The sequence below is a fragment of the Rhincodon typus genome, chromosome 4 (genome assembly GCF_021869965.1).
Source record: "Rhincodon typus isolate 14 chromosome 4, sRhiTyp1.1, whole genome shotgun sequence".
In the NCBI taxonomy this organism is placed as follows: domain Eukaryota; kingdom Metazoa; phylum Chordata; class Chondrichthyes; order Orectolobiformes; family Rhincodontidae; genus Rhincodon; species Rhincodon typus.
The window spans coordinates 14,988,352-15,007,987 of record NC_063335.1 but is presented as its reverse complement, the minus strand read 5'-3'; the positions used below and the strand labels follow the sequence as shown (position 1 = coordinate 15,007,987).

At 40.5% G+C, this 19,636-nt stretch overlaps 1 protein-coding gene across 1 annotated transcript in view; it reads right to left on the bottom strand.

The window, feature by feature from the left end:
* Positions 1-19,636, bottom strand: part of csmd3b (CUB and Sushi multiple domains 3b) — a 1,719,816-nt gene that overhangs the window by 351,750 nt on the left and 1,348,430 nt on the right. The window contains 1 exon segment of the mRNA XM_048595770.1: positions 2,303-2,472. Coding sequence (XP_048451727.1) covers positions 2,303-2,472 — 170 coding nt within the window.

Below are 19,636 nucleotides of genomic sequence, written 5' to 3'. Positions count from 1 at the left end.
TTTGGTTCTTATTGCGTGGACGGGGTGTGAGGGATGAGTTGCAGGAGATGTGGGCGACACGGTTCAGGGCGTTCTCGACCACTGAGGGGGGGAAGTTATGGTCCTTGAAAAACGAGGACAACTGAGATGTACGGGAGTGGAATGCCTCATCCTGGGAGCAGATGCGGCGGAGGCGAAGGAATTGGGAATAAGGGATAGCGTTTTTGCAGGAAGGTGGGTAGGAGGAGGAGTATTCGAGGTAGCTGTCGGAGTCAGTGGGCTTGAAATGAATATCGGTTTCTCGGTGGTTGCCCGATATGGAGACAGAGAGGTCCAGGAAGGGGAGAGAGGTGTTAGAGATGGTCCAGGTAAATTTAAGGTTGGGGTGGAAGGTGTTAGTGAAGTGTATGAACTGTTCGAGCTCCTCGTGGGAGCACGAGGCGGCGCCGATACAGTCATCAATGTAACGGAGGAAGAGGTGGGGTTTAGGGCCGGTGTAGGTACGGAAGAGGGATTGTTCCACGTAACCTACAAAGAGGCAGGCGTAGCTTGGGCCCATGCGGGTACCCATGGCTACCCCCTTTGCCTGTAGGAAGTGGGAGGAATTGAAAGAGAAGTTGTTGAGTGTGAGGACGAGTTCGGCTAAGTGGATGAGGGTATCAGTGGAGGGGGACTGGTCGGGCCTGCGGGACAGGAAGAAGCGGAGGGCCTTAAGGCCATCTGCATGGGGAATGCAGGTGTAGAGGGACTGGACGTCCATGGTAAAGATGAGGTGTTGGGGACCGGGGAATTGGAAGTGCTGGAGGAGGTGGAGGGCGTGGGTGGTGTCACGGACATAGGTAGGGAGTTCCTGGACCAAGTTGCTAGCTTTAAAAGGAAACCTTCAATATGATTAGTCATATCACCTTCATCCTAGCTGAACATTCAAATCTCAAGTTTAGACTAAGATGTTTTCATTCGGTTTAATATGCTCTCTGTTTGGCTTTCTCTACTTTATAGCTCAATAAATTAAAGTTTTCTGACTGGTTTTGTCTAAAGCTCTCATAACAGTCATCAACTATATTGTCATACAATGATGATGATGGTGATGGCATCAATTTTACTGTCACGCTATTATCTCCATTTGTGCAATTAAAATATTTTGGCAACTCATACTAAAATTGTCTTGAAGCAGGTTTTTTCCATCAAGTGCCAAAAGCTAAATTTTCCATTCTTGGTGCTTTGTAATGAAGATTTCATTGAAATAGGTCATTTTACATACATTGTGGAATGTTTTACTTTTGTTAAATATCTTTGCATACATCATCTTCGAATGCAATAAATTAGTTTTTAAGAGATTCAGTAGTAAACCCGATAAGAGTGTAAGACGCAGCTATCCCATAATCAGCTTTTTGTGTTATCAATGCTTGCTCACAGATTGCAATAATACCTTTGGTTTAAAAAAAAGAGTTAGAATAGTAGCTTACATTTAAATTGGTTTGTGGCAATGTACATCACAAGGAACTAATTATTCCTGTATGAAGAGATACAATGTGTAATACACAAATATTATTCTTGTCAAGTTCATTTTTCAAACTTTGAAAAATGTCTACATTTTACCTGTTGGTTCCAATTTGTAAAGATTTATTTAATATTTAAACCTAAAACCTAGCTATGGTGTAAAACATTACCAGAGAGATAATGAAATGCAGTTGCTGTAGCTTAAATTTTCAGTCAACTCTCAAAACAGATTTTATGACATATCTATTTCTTGACTCTTGTCTTGAACTTTGAAAAATATAACTTCTCCCATTGTATATAAAGCCTGATTTTAGGAAACTGCATTGGGGTTATACAATGAGGAAAGTTATTTTTCAAAAATGAGACAATACTGGCCTGAAGTGCTAAAGATCATGTTTTTTTTTTATTCTCAACATGTGGAGAAATTGGTTGTTCATTATTTTGAATCAAATAACATCATACAAAATCTGCTGTTAATGTGGCATTATGTCCAATCAACAGAGAAAAGAAAACTGAAAGGGTAAATGTTCATCTTCAGCAGATGAGCACATAGGAAGGAAAATGTGCTTAAAAGCAGTTTTACTTAATCAAACATTTCACCGTTAGAAGAATAGTCTTTGGACAGTCATTCTGTTTGAGAAACAGTTGAACGTTGGCCATTGTTGTTATGGAAGGATAGGATGTGGCTGTTGCCTCAAGCACAAAAGGACTGTCTCCTTACATTAAAATTAAGCCTTTAAAAAAATAAGTTATTTGAGGCTTTTCATAATTCAAACTGACATGAAACATTTCCAGGTATTCAAATTTCTTGGTCACTTCATACCTTAAGGGTGTCTCCTTCTGCTAAACGGAATGTTCTGGCTGAAATATTAATCCCTTTGCCTGCTTGCACCTGTATACTGTACACACACTCATGGTTGTTCTCATAGTTCAAAGGATAGTTGGGAGACAGCAGGATTCCCTCATTGCTTGTAATCGATGTTCCACATTCAGCTGCAGTTGGAAGGAGAAGCATTTTGATATAAGAAGAGCCCTGAACTTACAGCAAGTTCTCTATCACATACACAGCACAACTATTACAGAGAAAAGTCATCCATTCCTATCAAAAATAAAAGAAGAGACACTTCAAAATCGGTTTAAATTAGAAGGTAATTAGTAACTTCTGCAGCAATTAATATCAAAACTGTGGGCATTTATTATTATGAATAGCCAAACTTTCAGCAAAGAGGTGTATTGCAAGTAAAAACAAAATATTTATTTCACCATCTCTTAAGTGAATTGTGAAGTAAGGGTATTATGCTATGCAATTTAAAGAAAGAACTGTAGCCATTTATTACTCAATATTCTAGTTAATGACAATCTTATGGCCTAAATCTGATTAAAGAGTCCAATCATTGATGGAATATTTGTGTTTTATTTACCTACCTGCATGACCATGGTTTTGGTCTCCTGTACTAATATCTCGATGTAGCTCATTGTCAAATTGTGTTTGATAACTTTCTTGTGAAATACCATGGGATAGTTTCAAAGTACAACTTTGTTGTAATATGTCTGATGAATCAGTTTAGTGGGTACCCAAACCAGGAAATGTGCAAGGATGTTTAAGCAGTAAATTCAGCGGGAATCCACATTGTCAATAATGCAGTGGAGTCAAGAGAATAAAATACCTGGTGTTTTTCAGGTTAATTACAGGTTAAAGGTTGTTTTAAGAACTGTTTCTGTTTAGCAGGTGGCAAACTCATGACATGGACTTACCCCTTCCCCAGTCCCACAGAGACAGATGGTAAATAAACTTTGGGCTACTTTCTCATTTGACTGATTGCAAAGTTCAGCTAAGATGAAATCTTGGTGATGGTCAGCTGAATGCACAACAGGGGACCCAGTAGTGAGAGGGATTAGCAAATGCTTTGGTTAACGGAATCTCTTAAAGGTAATGTGTCCCTTTCATGTGGGAATTACATAGAAAAAACCATGATGATGTTTCGTACAATTGATTTTAAGGAGAAGGTCACAAAACAGATCAACAGGTAAGAGAGGGGGAATCCACATTCTTGGATGGAACTTAATCACTGGGTGTAGAGATTGATCAAAAATCGAGCAATTGCAGTGTAATGATTGTGATGGGATAAGATCCAAGGAAAACAAGTAGTATAGATCTAATTTTATCCTTACGTAACCTTCACATAGTCCATCCCTGACTCCTACCCTCCTTCATTTCTCTGACTGTAATGACCTTCCAAACTTAAAGACATTAACATCTAGAAGGACAAGGCCAACTGAAAGAACATAGAACATAGAACAGTACAGCACAGTACAGGCCCTTTGGCCCATGATGTTGTCCTGACCTATTATCCTACTCCAAGATCAAACTACCTTGCATACCCTACACTTTACTATCACCCATGTATCTACCCAAGAGTCGCTTAAAAGTCTCTAAAATATCTGACTCCACTACCACTGCCGGCAGCGCATTCCACACGCCCACCATTCTCTGTGTAAAGAACCTACCTCTGACATCTCCCCTATACCTTCCTCCAATCACCTTAAAATTATGCCCCCTCGTAATAGTCATTTCCGCCCTGGGAAAAAGTCTCTTGGTATCCACTCCATCTATGCCTCTTATCATCTTGTACACCTCTATCAAGCCACCTCTCATCCTTCTTCACTCCAATGAGAAAAGCCCTAGTTCCCTCAACCTTTCCTCATAAGACCTGACTGGTCATAAGACTAGTCCAGGCAGCATCCTGGTAAATCTCCACTGCATCCTCTCTAAAGCTTCCACATCTTTCCTATAATGAGGTGACCAGAACTGAACACAATATTCCAATGTGGTCTAACCAGGGTTTTACAGAGCTGCAGCATAACACCTCATGGCTCTTAAACTCAATTCCCCTGCCAATGAAAGCCAACAGACCATACGCCTTCTTAACAACACTACCAACTTGGGTAGCAACTTTGAGAGATCTATGGGTGTGGACCCCAAGATCCCTCTGTTCCTCCACACTGCCAAGAATCCAGCCATTAACCCTGTATTCTGCATTCAAATTCGACCTTCCAAAATGAATCACTTCACACTTTTCTGGTTTGATGAATTCCGTCTGCCACTTCTTTGCCCAGCTCTGCATCCTGTCAATGTCCCATTGCAACCTACAACAGACCTCCATACTATCCACAACTCCACCTACCTTCATGTCATCAGCAAACTTACTAACCCACCCTTCCACTTCCTCATCCAAGTCATTTATGAAGATCACAAAGGGCAGAGGTCCCAGAACAGATCCCTGTGGAACACCACTGGTCACCGAGCTCCAGGCTGAATACTTTCCATCTACTACCACCCTCTGTCGTCTATTGGACAGCCAACTCTGTATCCAGACAGCCAAATTTCCCTGAATCCCATGCCTCCTCACTTTCTGAATGAGCCTACCATGGGGAACCTTATCAAATGCCTTGCTAAAATCTATATGCACCACATCCACCGTTCTGTCTTCATCAATGTGTTTTGTCACATCCTCAAAGAATTCAGTAAGACTTGTGAGGCATGACCTGTCCCTCACAAAGCCATGCTGACTACTTCTAATCAAACTGTGCTTTTCCAAAGAATTATAAATACTATCTCTCAGAATCCTCTCAATAATTTGCCCACCAAAGAAGTAAGACTGACTGGCCTGTAATTCCCAGAATTATCCCTATTCCCTTTCTTGAACAAGGGAATAACATTTGCCACCCTCCAATCATCTGGTACTACTCCAGTGGACAATGACGATGCAAAAATATTCACCAAAGGCACAGCAATCTCTTCCCTTGCTTCTCGTATTAACCTTGGGTATATCCCGTCTGGCCCAGGGGACATATCTATCCTCATGTTTTTTTCAAAATTTCTAGCACATCCTCCTTCCTAACATCAACCTGAATCATGGGAACATCACCACCTGCAAGTTCCCCTTCAAGCCACTCACAATCAAAGTTTGGAAATATATTGTTGTTCCTTAAATGTCATTGGGTCACAATTCTGGAACTCTCTCCCTGACAATCCAGTACATAAATGAAGGGAGCATTGTATTGAAAAAATTGCTTTATTTTGCTTGAGATGTTAAACTGGAACTGTCTGCTCTCACATGAAAGCTACCACTGAACAATTCAGAAGAAAGGCAGATCGGTTATTTCGGTGTCCTGATCAATATTTTTGCTTCATCAGAAAAAAAAACAATACCAGATTGTGGTTTGTGGAAGTTTGCTTTACACAAATTGGATGCCATATGTCCTGCATTACAACGGTGACTATATTTCAAAAGTGTATTTTTTACTGTAATACACTTTGAAGCATCCATTAAGCATGATGTAAAGTATACATATGAAACCCTTTCATTATTTCTTTCACGTAAAGGCTTTATTTCATTCCCAGCATGTCTATGTACATTGCATCCATTCTGATGATATGTCTCCCTTTCTCCTCACCGGTGAATTGCATTCAACGTGATTGACAAGGCCCTTGAACCTGTCAATTCCACTTCCTGATGTTTAGTTGGTAATCATTCCTTTGCCTCCCAGAACCACCACATGATTCCCTTTTCCTTATCTTTCACCCCACCAGCCACCATGATGAATTCATTATCATTTGCCGTTTCCATTTCATGCAGTATGCTGTGACCACTCAATACATCTATGCAATTCCTTTCCATATTCTGAAAACAGTTCCCCCTGCAACACCATAGCTGACCCCTCAATAATTCTCAACATCGCCTCATCATAGTCTGGCAGCTTTCCAAGCGCAACAACACCTCCCCTTTGCCCTCCTCTCTTGTCACCACCCATGACCCTAAACAATTCTTCTTGGTGAATGATGATTTACTTGTAATTATGTCTATTTGGTTACTGTATTCTTTGCTCTTGATGCGATCCCCTCCAGACTGGAGTGATCATCCATTTTGCAGAACGTCGGAATTTACTCCACAAGTCTGACATCGAATTTTTTTTCATTTGTCATTTCAACACTCTCACCCACTCTCACCATGGCTAACTACATGGTTTGAATCTGTCTCAACAAACTCTACTTCATTTTTCATGAGGTACTTTACAGAATTCAGCATGCAACACTGAATTCAACGGTTTAAGATTATTAACTTAGCCTCACTTTTGGTGAGTGGGCAGAAATGGCAGCTTTGCTAATGCTTCTGTCTATCCCACTCATTGCTCCAGAAGCCCAATGGTATCAATGTGGACTTCACAAGCTTCAAAATCTCCCCTCCCCCAACTGCATCCCAAAACCAGCCCAGCTTGTCCCCACCTTCCTAACCTGTCCTTCCTCCCACCTATCTCCTCCTCCCACCTCAAGCCCCACCCCCACCTCCTACCTACTAGCCTCATCCCACCCCCTTGACCTGTCCGTCCTCCCTGGACTGACGTATCCCCTCCCTAACTCCCCACCTACACTCACCTTTACTGGCTCCATCCCCGCCTCTTTGACCTGTCTGTCTCCTCTCCACCTATCTTCTCCCTTATCCATCTTCTATCCGCCTCCCCCTCTCTCCCTATTTATTTCAGAATCCCCCTCCCCTCCCCATTTCTGAAGAAGGGTCTAGGCCTGAAACGTTGGCTTTCCTGCTCCTCTGATGCTGCCTGGCCTGCTGTGTTCATCCAGCTCTATACCTTATTATCTCAGATTCTCCAGCATCTGCAGTTCCTACTACCTCCAGAAGCCCTTTGTTTGTTTTCTTTACTTGCCCTATCACCATCTTGATTTCCCTTGCACTCTCGTCTACTTTGTCACTTAATCTCTCCTGCTCTCTGCCCTATCACTGACATTTCACTCTTGTTTTCTTCCCCCTCCCTCCCTCCATATGTACTTAAAACCTATCACATTTCCACATTTTCTCCAAATCTTTCAAAAGGTCATTGACCTGTCACTTGAGCTTCATTTCTTTCTCCACAGGTAATGCTAGATTATCTGGTATTTTGTATTGTATCAACCTTTTGCCGGATCAGAAGTGCATTGGAACTTTCCTTACAAGTTGGTAGCTGCAATGAACCCACAGTGTCATTGGATTATAGGTTGTTAATTAATCATGTTTGGGATGATAGAACGAGAAACAATGCTAAGCCTCGTGGAGAGAAACACTGAATGAAATTGACACTTAGCCAAAATATGCTAAGATTCAATCCTTAATTATTGCTCTGCTTTTTATACAAAAGAAGGTTGATTATTTGAAATGGCCATAAAACCAGACTGGTGGCCGCTTTTTAAAAACTAAAGACTTTTCCTTTGTATCCCAAAGTTAAGGGTTTTGATATTGTCAGGAGATGTTGCATGAAACAGAGTTGATTCCTTAACTATCTGCTGTTTCAAAATTGTGTCGCTGATAGGCAGTCAGGTTCAGCGCTGTTGGAGGAGGCATACGGCTAAACCTCCCTTCTGGAGACGGGTGACAGTTACCAGAGAGATAAACTTGCATTGCAGATAAACAAATGTCTGTGGCCCATCTTAAATGGAAACTCAAAAAACATCTTCTTACAGGATAGGGGAAATTTGCAATCATATCCTGGAAAGGATTTTCTTGGAATCAGTATGTTTTTGTGGCAGCTTATAAAACAGTCATTAACATTTCAGTGCCATCAGGAGATACATTTGGTGTTGTTTGCCTGGCTGACTTTGATCTGAAACATTGGTTAATTTTTATTCTTGATGTGTTTGTTTCAGTGAGTCTATTCGGAACAAAATCAGAGAATTGAATATGCAGTGGGTTGAGAGTGGCTACAGTGCATTCTACTTTTTTTTCCCTAATCATTTCACTTTTTCATCTTCGACCACTAAAGATTTTTGTGCATCACTCTTTTGATGCTTTAGTTGCAATGAATGTAACAAGGTCAGCCAGGTGGACCTCAGAGAATATGAACTTCCTGATTGGGGCTGTTATTCTGGCTCAATCAGGGAGCCCTGGCTGACAGATATAAACAGGAGTGTCAGAGGTTCCGTTCACTCTGAGAGCTGGCTCTGAGGGAGCTGGATCAGTGTCAAGGATTCTCCACGTGTAAATAAAAGGTGATTTGTTCTGGGCCCCAAACCTTAGGTTTGCACAAGAACTTGGCTAGACTAAAAACTTATACCGGGGAACCTTTACCGATTCAGGGTACAGTTTCAGTTCTGGTCACTTATAAAAAGCAGCTAGTTCAGTTACACTGATTGAAGTAAAAGGCTTAGGCCTAAGCTTGATGAGGCAAAATTGGTTAAGAAAAGTTCACCTGGATTGGGTCCATATTTTTTGATTAGAAAATGGCTGCCCGAATGAAGTCATAATTAAGTACATTTTTTGGGAAGGTCTAAGGATTATCAAAGGAGCCAAGGCCACCTTGAATGTTGACCAGGAAGCAATTCCACAATTTTTCAAGGCCTGTGTAGTGCCATTTGCTTTCCAGGCAAAAGTAGAGGCAGAAATTTTAAAGGCTGGAAAATGAAGGAGTCATTAAACCAGTACAGTTTGTGGAATGGGCAGCACTAGTTGTACTGGTTGTGAAGCCCAAGGGGTTGGGTTACCTTTGTGGGGATTTCAAATAAATGGTAAACTGCTTTTCACAGTTGGATAAATACCCAACCCCTCGCATCAAGGATTTATACTCAAAGCTGACAGGACGCTGCCCTTCACGTAGCTGGGCATGAGCCATGCATACTTGCAATTGCGGTTAGATGAGGATTCTCAGAAGTACACTACAATTAATACCAGTAAGGGTTTGTTCCAACGTATGAGATCGTTATTTGGGGTATCGTCAGCTTGTGCAATATTTCAGCAGACGATGGAGAACATTTTACAAGGTCTACCCCAGGTCGCCAGTTATCTCACTAATGTGCCGATAACAGGGAACATCAACAAAGATCGTTTAGAGAACTTGAATATAGTCTTTAGACATTTCTCCCAGGTGGGCGTATGTCTTAGAAGGAAAAAAAAATGTGTTCCAGGCTCCCTAAGTGACTTCCTTGAGAGACATAATTGACAAGACCAGGTTGCGCTAGGTCAAAGATAAAGTGAGCATGATCAAAGGTACCTTGGTTCCCACATCAGTACCACAGCTTAGGTGTTTCCTTCAGCTGGTGAACTGTTCTGGAAAGTTCATACATAATGTGGCCTCCATCCTGGCACCTTTCCATCAACTCTTAAGAAAGGGTCGGCTTAGAAATGGTCGTGTAGCCAAGCTATAGCCTTCAGGAAAGTGAAGAAACAGCTGTCATCCTCTAAGACATTGGAATACTATGATCCCAAGCAAGATCTGCTATTGACATGTGATGACTCTCCATACGATATTTGAGTAGACTTAGGTAGTAGGTGGACCATTGGAGAAGAATGCCCAAATGTGAACGCATTGTGACGCCTCCCACTGGCAGATACACCACCGGTGGTACCGCCACTGGAAGAGTCCGTAATGGTTTTAAATTTCCTGGACACACTTCCAGTCATAGCTTACAATATCTGACTTAGGACGCAAAACGATTTCGTCCTGGCAAAACTGAAACAGCTGGTGGTGATGGGGGAAGTGAAAGGGCTGTGACAACCAGATCTGAAACCTTATTAGACCCGGAGATATCAGATCAAAGTAAGGGACGACATATTATTATGGAGAGTTATAGTCCCGAGCAATGATCGCTGTCAAACACTGCCTGAACTCCACCAGGGTCATCAGGGGTTTCCAAAATGAAGATGTTGGCAAGAAGTTAATTCTGTTGGCCAGGACTTGATGCAGACACAGTTGTTTTGGTGTGGCAGTGCCTAAAGTGCCAACAAGGACAAAGATTACCAACAGCAGCTCACCCAAATTCGCGGAAATGACCAAATAAACCTTAGACTTAGCTACACATCAACTATGCAGGCTCTTTCATGGGCTCAATATTGTTAGTCATTGCGGACGCCCACTCAAAATGGCTGGACGTGCATAGAGTTCATTCGTCAAACCTGGGTACAAGAATAGAAAAACTGCAACATTTTTTGCAATACATCGACTCCCAGAAGTGTTAGTCACTTGTAATGGGCCACTGTTTACCAGCAGGGATTTTGAGTATTTCCTAAAGTCCAGTGGTATTCTACATACAAGGATGGTTCCATACCATCCATCATCCAATGGTCTGGCACAAAGAGCAGCCCAAACTACAAAAGCAGGCTTAAAGAAACAGCCTATAGCTTTACTCAATACCAAACTGTCCTGGTTCCTATTTTATTATAGGACCAACCTCCATTGCAACTACAGGGATAGCTCCAGCAGAGTTGCTAATGGGGAGAAGACTCTGCACCAGGTTAAATCTATCTTCCCAGACCTGGGAGGGAGGGGTGAAACAGCATCAGGAATGAAAATGCGAGAGAAACAGTTTACTTCAGGGAACAATGTTGGGTCAAGAAACCACAGGAATGGCCCTGCATGAGGTAAGAGTCATGGGCGACACAAGGTCAGGTCCATGACATATAAAGTCCGAGTTGGTGCGTCAGTCCTGAACAAGCATGTGGACCATATGAAAGCTGCAAATTCACAAACGGGGTGGGAGCAAATTATTCCTGCCTTCTCGACTGCCTTTCTGACTGTTTCAGAACACATGGTCCCTACCTCTCAGTTGAGTGTTGAAGTTACTTTTGAATCCGAGATGGACACGGCAAATGTTGCCACCTCGATATCTTTGCCGCCTGAAGAGCAGAATGAATTCTTTCTGAGACACACCACTGTACATTACATGCCACTTGTATCAAAGGCAGAGTTGGAGGAACCTGACCTGGTGCTGAAATGCCCCAGGAGGGGCTACAAATATAAAGAACTACCTTTTGTCGTCACCTTAATTGGGGAGTCATGTAGTGATTGTAACAAGGTCAGCCAGGTGGACCTCACAGAATATGAGTTTCCTGATTGGGGATGTTAATCGGGTCCAGTCAGGGAGCCCTGGCTGACAGATATAAACAGGAGTGTCAAAGGTTCTGCTCACTCTCTTAGCTGGCACTGTGTAAATAAAGGGTGACTTGGTGACAGGATACCAGCCTCTATAGAGCTATTTCAATCATAATACCTATAGTCGTATATTAAATTAGGTTTCTATATCTATAATTGTTGGCTGTATTTTCCATCTTGACCCTACATTCTACACCTTGAACTATTTCGCGACACTCCTGATGCAGTTGTTAAGGTGTTAATCTTTTGGCGCTGAGGTATATATCGAAATCAATTTGCCAGTAGTGTTTTATGAAAACACATGTCATGAGTTATGAAAACCAACCTTCACCTCATCACAGTTATAACCAGATGGCTAGAAGAACTGTCGCTGTTATTGCACAATTCTTAGTCATTCCATTATTTGACTTTTTCTGATCATTTACTTTTCCAAAGAATGTGCCATATTTATAAACTTTGTTGAAGTCCAAAACAGTTCAAATTCCTTTCAATGCAGTACCTGACACTCTGAGGTACGACAATTATTGATTATAATGACTATATGCATTCCATGTTTAATGAGCTGCTGAAAGATTTTGCACTGGGTGGCCAGACATTCAATCTTGTAGCAGTTTGGATTGCAGCACATCAGGATCCATTCCAGTATTTTCTTATTTAATTCAGCTCCAGTATTTTGAAGCCTACACTGCCCAGTTTGAGGGAAGGCCTGTTCAGTTGTGGACACTTGCCAAACAACCCTGAGATGATTCAAAATTAAATGACATCAAAATAAACCAATTAGTTTGGCTGAATCCAAATAGTCACCTGACGAAGCTCATTGTTTAAATTTTGGTCATGATTATTTTCATATTGGTGTGTGTGCCGACATGAACAGTCCTTGTGTTATTTTGAATTCTGTGTTACAACCAGTTCATAATTAGAGGTTTTGTTAGCTGCTGCATTTCTTTGCTTATCTGGTCTAATCAGACTGCATGGGTTATTCAAAGTGTACTCACTTGCTGTTGGCCGACTCTTAAATATTTATAAAACACTGGTCTTGTCTTCCTTCCTTCTTTTACACAGCTTATTTTTAGCTGGAATTCAGCCAGTAAATTTCTGCATAATTCCATTTGATTCAATTTCCAAACAGATGGCCAGACATGAGAGGTGTAGGGCTCAGTCATTTGGTCCATTGAGCCTGCTGTGCCATACAATAACATAGTTGCTGATCTAATTGTGGCGTGACTCCACTTTCTTCTGTCCCCTCACATCATAGCTCATTGTCCTGAGACCTTTGTAGACCAAAGGTGTGTCTCACTCAGCCTTGTATTAAATACAATTACTTTCCTAAGTATTGGCAATATCATGCAGACTGCCACATTGCCCCTTCTTTTTAATGAAAGGAATGAGCTCTATGTTTCTAATAGGAGATTCCGATCAGGGTTCCTTCAGAAATGCATACTTCTATTCTAACTTTCTCTCAGTGTATAATGCCGAGTCTGTTACAATGGCGATTCCAAAGGATCCCCACGTGCAACTCTCATCTATACTAGAATAATGACTGACTGATCATCATAAAATCTAGGCCAATGTGTAACTTTAAATTTAACTGATATTTTATACCAGAAGAATGGGGGAGCCATGCTTTTAAATAATTTTATAGAAATGCACAGAAGTTCACTAAAAGAAAACTGATTACAGCTGTGACAGTGCAAGGAAGCAGCTTTAATGAGAAGACAGTGGTGATTCTTTGCTGAGATTGGGGTTTCATAGGGAATAGCTGGAATAAAAGGAATAGTGTGAAATTGAATATATTTCTGGTACATGTAATTAAGTCTTTCAAACTTTTTTTTCTCTAGTTTAATATTGTTCAATTTTGGCATCTTGCTTCAGCAATGTTTTATTCTTTGTGTTAAAAGTATATTAACAGCCTCTTGTGACTATGTTTACTAACTCCACAGCTAAAAATAAAACAAAGTTCAGATCCAACAAGATAGGTTTCACACTGGGACCTCATTTGTCCAGTATTAACATTAGCCCTGGTCATAACACTTGAATATATTTGTGACAATGCTGTGGCTTTGAGAGTTTATTTTGTCCTTTTTTTTGAAGAGTGGTTGTAAGATAGAGGTGCCTAGCAGTTCACCAAAATAACTTGAGTAAACGGCTTGGGAGGCCTTGGGTTTCTGTTTAAAACCCTAAATGGATGTGGCCAGTTCTCATAGATCAGGATGCCTGGGTTTTGGTTTTTCACCTGATGAAGGAGCAGTGCTCTGAAAGTCTGTGATTTCAAACAAATCCTGTTGGATTATGACCTTGTGTCATGTGACTTCTGACCTTGTCCACCAAAACCAACATCTGCAAATCATATGTAATTTATATTCTGTCCTCCAGAGTAGCTTTTGTCATGGACCAATCAACAACATCCACATTTGTCTTATTTCCTTTGCTATTTCTTTCTCAATTGAAACTGATTATAGATCTTGACCCTCCACACCAAGATAATTTCTCAAATTACAAACCTAATAATTTATTAGCATACCGACCCCACTTCTTTTTCTTCTTCCTGTCCTTCCAAAATATTACATATCATTGTATACTCAATTCCCAGCCATTGTCAATTTGCAATCATACCTCTTCAATCACTAATGTGTCATATTAATTTTTATTTGCGCTTGCAATTCATCCATCTTGTTACAAAGATTGCATGCATTCAATGAGACTTTAAACCATTTTGCTTATACTGAACTCCTTCACTTGTGTATTTCCAATTTTGCATGCTGTGAGCCAGTCTGTTACACTCCTGTTTCACTGCCTCGCAGTATTATCATCTGCCTTCTCTTCAACTTTCCAATTTTCAACTCAAGTGATTCCTTTCATTCACTATTTAGTATAAAACCTTTACTGCAATCTTAGTTATATGATTCACCAGAACATTAGTCCTAGCACGATTGAGGTGGAAACTATCTCAATGTTACAACTCAGTCTTCCTCCAGTACTACACAGGTACCAATGCCCCATTGTGACAATACCAGTTGATGTTATTACTGGACAAGTCAAAGCACAGACTCAAATCCAGTTTGATGAATCATATTTTGTTTTGTTTTTATTTGAAGAGGGAGTCTTTCCCTGAAACACAAGCACACAATACTGTGGAAATAGATTTAACAATACAACAGAAGTTTACGACACCAAATATGAGGCTAAAACAAAATAAACCAAACGATTTATACATAATGCAATTTGAAAAAAATTCAAAATACATGGTAAAATGCAATCCCATCTATCCCAACACACTTATATTACAGTTTTCAAACGGAAGAGAGGATTTCCTTCCTTATAACATTCAATGGTTTAAATGAACTAGTTCACCAAACTCCTGGTCTTAAGAGATTGATAGACTTCTTTTATTATTAGTCCACAAGTGAGCTTACATTTTCTAAGTTACAAATAACCCTTCAGGATTCCACCCAAATATAACTAGTCTGGAACTTCCAACTAAAACATTTACACGGGGGTAACCTGTTTCCTGCATTTTCTGAAATATTATTTTCTCTGGGGAATCATTTTCCATTAACTAGGACTTCCACAAATGAAAAATTAATGCTTTCCAAGCTATAGGTTTCTCACAAAGCAAAATAAATCAATTCTTCCAATTGAAAGCAAACTAATGCTCTTCAATATTTATTCTATCTGCTTGTAAATTTTACAATATAAACAAATTCCCATGTCACCTCAGGAAGTCTCCCTCTCACACTGGTTGAAGAAAATCATGGCTCCAGAAGTATTGACACGTTAACCATTAACCATCCAACCACACAATGAGTAGCCTCTGTCATTAGTTTAAAATCTGACCTCTAAAATAAATGACATTTATAAAATCACACAACTTACATTATGACATGAACAGAAACCTACTTTTCCCAAACCAATTTTTAATTCATACATTTGTCTATTTGATCTTATTTCCCAATTTATTCATGTTTTAGGTGGTAGTTTTGAGATTATTACCTCCTTGATTTTTTTTGAAATGTTGGTCCTGGTGGCTCATATTCCCTGGGTAGAATTTGTATATTAACCCTACTTCTGTTGGTATTACATGGACCACGGAAAAGATTGTTTAATTTTTTTTTAAAGAAAGGAGAAATTGTTAGACTAGAAAAAAAAGCATTATTAAAGAAATAAAGTGAACAAGAGTAAAAACTGCAATTAGAAATGAAATATTCCATATATTTTATTTATGCATTTAATTCCACTGTATAGAATTAATAAAGATATTTTCTGATTTTTAAATAGTTCTATTATTGTAATGTAATCTTTATTTTGATAATTGTATGGGGCAGATTAGAAAGCTAATCGATAGACATACCAGCAGTTCAAGAGTAAAATTGTCTTTAATAATAATAAAATGTTGCTAACTGCAAGCACAGAAGATTCAATGAGCTGAAATATTGTGTTGAATTTTCATTTTTTAGGGTTGAGGCCCTATCTGTTTTCTGTTTGGCACAATTCAATTTTGACGCACTTGTCGGAGGTGGCAAAATACTGGTCTGATATGAAGTTCAACTAGACCTGGCAGGCATGATGAGGAGGTGGCATTTAGGAAGGGCCTGACTAATTTTAAAGGGAAAATGGCAGCCAATATTGTGGTTGTGATTTATCTTGGATTGGAATGTCAAAGAAACCTGTCAGCCTGAAGCAGGTCAGGCTATTGTGTAACGCCAGCCTCAGATTTTACCAATGCTTCTTTTCTTGAGTTACTTTTAGAAGTGTGGCTGCACAACACATCACTCTATTTCCAGAAAGTGACAGGAAAAGGCTTGCTAGGGAGAAGCATCAGGCTTGTCTGGAGTTGTTTCATGAAATGAGCAGCCACATCATAGTCAGCAAGATATGGATGCAGAACCAGAAATGCAACACCCAAATGAAAAGACTCAGTTCTGACATTGTCAGCCATGAGCTTAGCACAGTGCTCCAGATTCACAAGAAGAAAACATATGTGCATAATATGATAATGGTTATGTTTGAAAAAGCTTCACAGAAAAGTTATAAAACAAAAGCCGACACCAAGTGCCACAGACATATAATGTCAGATAAATAAATACTCATTCAAAGGAGACTTTGTGGACTTTCTTGAGGGAGGACAGTGAGTTAGAGAGTTGGAGAGGGATAGGGAAGGTATATGGCTGTTGTTTCAGCTCTACATAACTGAAGTGATGGTTACAATTGTGGATTAACTGCAATTTGGGATGCTCCAGTGCCAAAATTACAAAATTTAAGATATAGAGTCATAGAGATGTACAGCTTGGAAATAGGCCCTTCAGTCCAACTCATCCATGCTGACCAGATATTCTAAACTAATCTCATCCCATTTTCCAGCATTTCACCCATATCCCTCTATCCTTCCTATTCATATACCCATCCAAATCCCTTTTAAATGTTATAATTATACCAGCCTCAACAATCTCCTCTGGCAACTCAATCCAAACATGTACTACCCACTGCATGAAAACGTTGCTCCTTAGGTCCCTTTTAAATCCATCCCTTCTCACCTTAAACCTATGGTCTCTAGTTTTGGACTCCCCTACCTGGAGGAAAAGACCTCGACTATTCACTCTATCCATGCCCCTCATGACTTTATAAACTTCTATAAGGACACCCCCTTAGCCTCCAATGTTCCAGGTAAAATAGCCCCAGCCTATTCCGCCTCTTCGTATAGCTCAAACCCTGGCAACATCCTTGTAAATCTTTTCTGAACCCTTTCAAGGGTCATAACATCTTTCCTGTACCAGGGAGACCAGAATTGAATGCAATATTCCAAAATTGGCCTAATCAAAGTCCTGTACAACCACAAAATGAACTCCCAACTCCCATACTGAATGCACTGACCAATAAAGGCAAACATACCAAACACCTTCTTCATTATCCTGTCTACCTGTGGCTCCGCTTTCAAGGAGCTATGAACGTGCACCCTAAGGTCTCTTTGTTCGGCAACACTCCCCAGGACCTTACCATTAAATGTATAAGTCCTGCCTTGATTTGCCTTTCCAAAATGCAGCACCTCACATTTATCTAAATTAAGCTCCTTGGCCCATTTTCCCATCTGGTCAAGGTCCCGTTGTAGTCTGAGGTAATTTGGTCTCTACTACACCAACAAAATCTCTGAGCCTGTGGGGCTGGCAGAGTTTGCAGGCATAGAGAGGAGCAAGGCCATGATGAAATTTAAGAACAATGATAAGAATTAACAACAAGATGTTGCTTCATGGGGAATCACAATAGAAACATGGACAATAGGAGAATAGACTCCTTGCAAATGATTATATAGACAGAGTTTTGGATTACCTCAACTACACTGAAGGTAGAATATAAAAGACAGGCCAGATAATACTGGGATAATGTAGAGATAATTAAAGCACGAAGGAGTTTTTAGCAGCAGATGACTTGAAACAGGGGCTAAATCAGGCAATGTTACGGAGATGAAAATCTATAATTTTAGTGAAGGCATGAATATGAAGTCTGAAGCTCATTTCAGGGTCAAATATGACAAGATTGTGAATAGGCTGACTTAATCTCACACGATTGCGAGAAATAGGAATGGAATTGGGTAGCTAGGGAACAGAGATTGGAGCAGGGGTTGAAAATGATGGCTTCAGGCTTTCAAATATTTAATTGGACGAAATGTCTATTCAGTATCAGATGTTGGATAATGAGGCAGATAATTTAGCAAAAGCAGAGAGTTGAGACAAATGGTGGTAAGATGTGTGTTATCAATGTAAGCGTGAAATTTAATGCAGTGCTTTTTTTTGTTCATTCACAGGATGTGAGCATTATTGGCTAAGCCAGCATTTATTGCCCATTCCTAATACCCTGAGGGCACTCAATAGTCAATCATATTGCTGTGGATCTAGAATCAAATGTAGGCCAAACCAGGTAAGGATGGCAGTTCCTTCCCTAAAAAATGGCTGGAGTGATTTAAAAATTGAGATCAGGGAGAGGCAGGAATGAAATCGGGACATGATAACACATGCAAGGACTTTGGAAATGAAGATTGAAGATGGGATGATAGATTGCAAAGATGGTTGGGTCAATTTGTTTTTAAGGAAAAGAGGTAGTGACAAGAGATTTAAAGAAGGGACGGGCTATATATGAAGACAGTGAACGTTTACCAGTGACAGCTAACTTGGAGACTCAGAGATTATGCAAGTTGGTGGTTACCAGCTTAGAAGGAATAGAATTGAAGGAAATGGAGGTGATCTTCAATAGAATTAACTGAAAACAAATTTTTCAAATTTGTCTATCATAACAAACAAAAACAGAAGAAATTGTTTCTTTCTGTTTCTATGGTTGGTTTGTTTATTTCAGATCTCCAGTATCTGCAGTTCTTTGACTGAATTTGAGGTTTACATAAGGTCAGTTGTGGTAGGAGTCACAGGCGAGACTATGTGATGGTGTCTCCAGCAGTGAAAAACGCAGACAAGGTAGAATGATCGTTTCAGTACAACGCAATCCTTCACCAACACAGGAACATTCTGCTTGGAGGTACCTGATGCAAGTTTAGAATGTGTGGCGTAAGGTGACCAACATTTATTTGAGGAAGTCAGAAATGCAGAGCGGACAGAGGACAGACAGCCATAATTAGCTGGGTGGAGGTGCAGAGCCCCAGGAGTCACAAACAAGGATGCTGAGGTGGGGGAGTTGAGGAATCTTCCTGAAACAATAAATGTCCAAATCTTGGCATTGTCTAAGACAATTTGGAGATATCTACAGGGAAAGAGAAGACCGTCTATGATATGTGCTCTGCCCATTTTTCAGATATAGTGCTGGCACTCCTTGACTGTGACACTGATTGATCTATTGGACAGGCATAAGGGGCAACACATGAAGTGCAGAAACAATGTACTGGCATTCTGTCGCACTGACTACTCAATGGCACCGATGGATCAAAGATTCCTGGGTGGTTACCAGTTGTGTCCCAGCTGGTGGTATCCTCTGAGCAGCATGCACAGCATTAAAGAACTAGGACATTCTGTGACGATGTTGAGCGATCCACTCCTGCCAGTGCATTACTACTGCCAAAGTTGCTAATCGTCTCACATCCCCAAACCAGCACCTATGACTAGTGCACCACCTACAAGAGGAAGCCTTGTGACCAAGTGTGCCCCTTCAGCGATACTGATGGGGCAGATACGGAATGCCCCATGATCACCATGTTGAAGATAACTGTCCTGTACATCTCAACCACATGCACATACACATGAGAAAC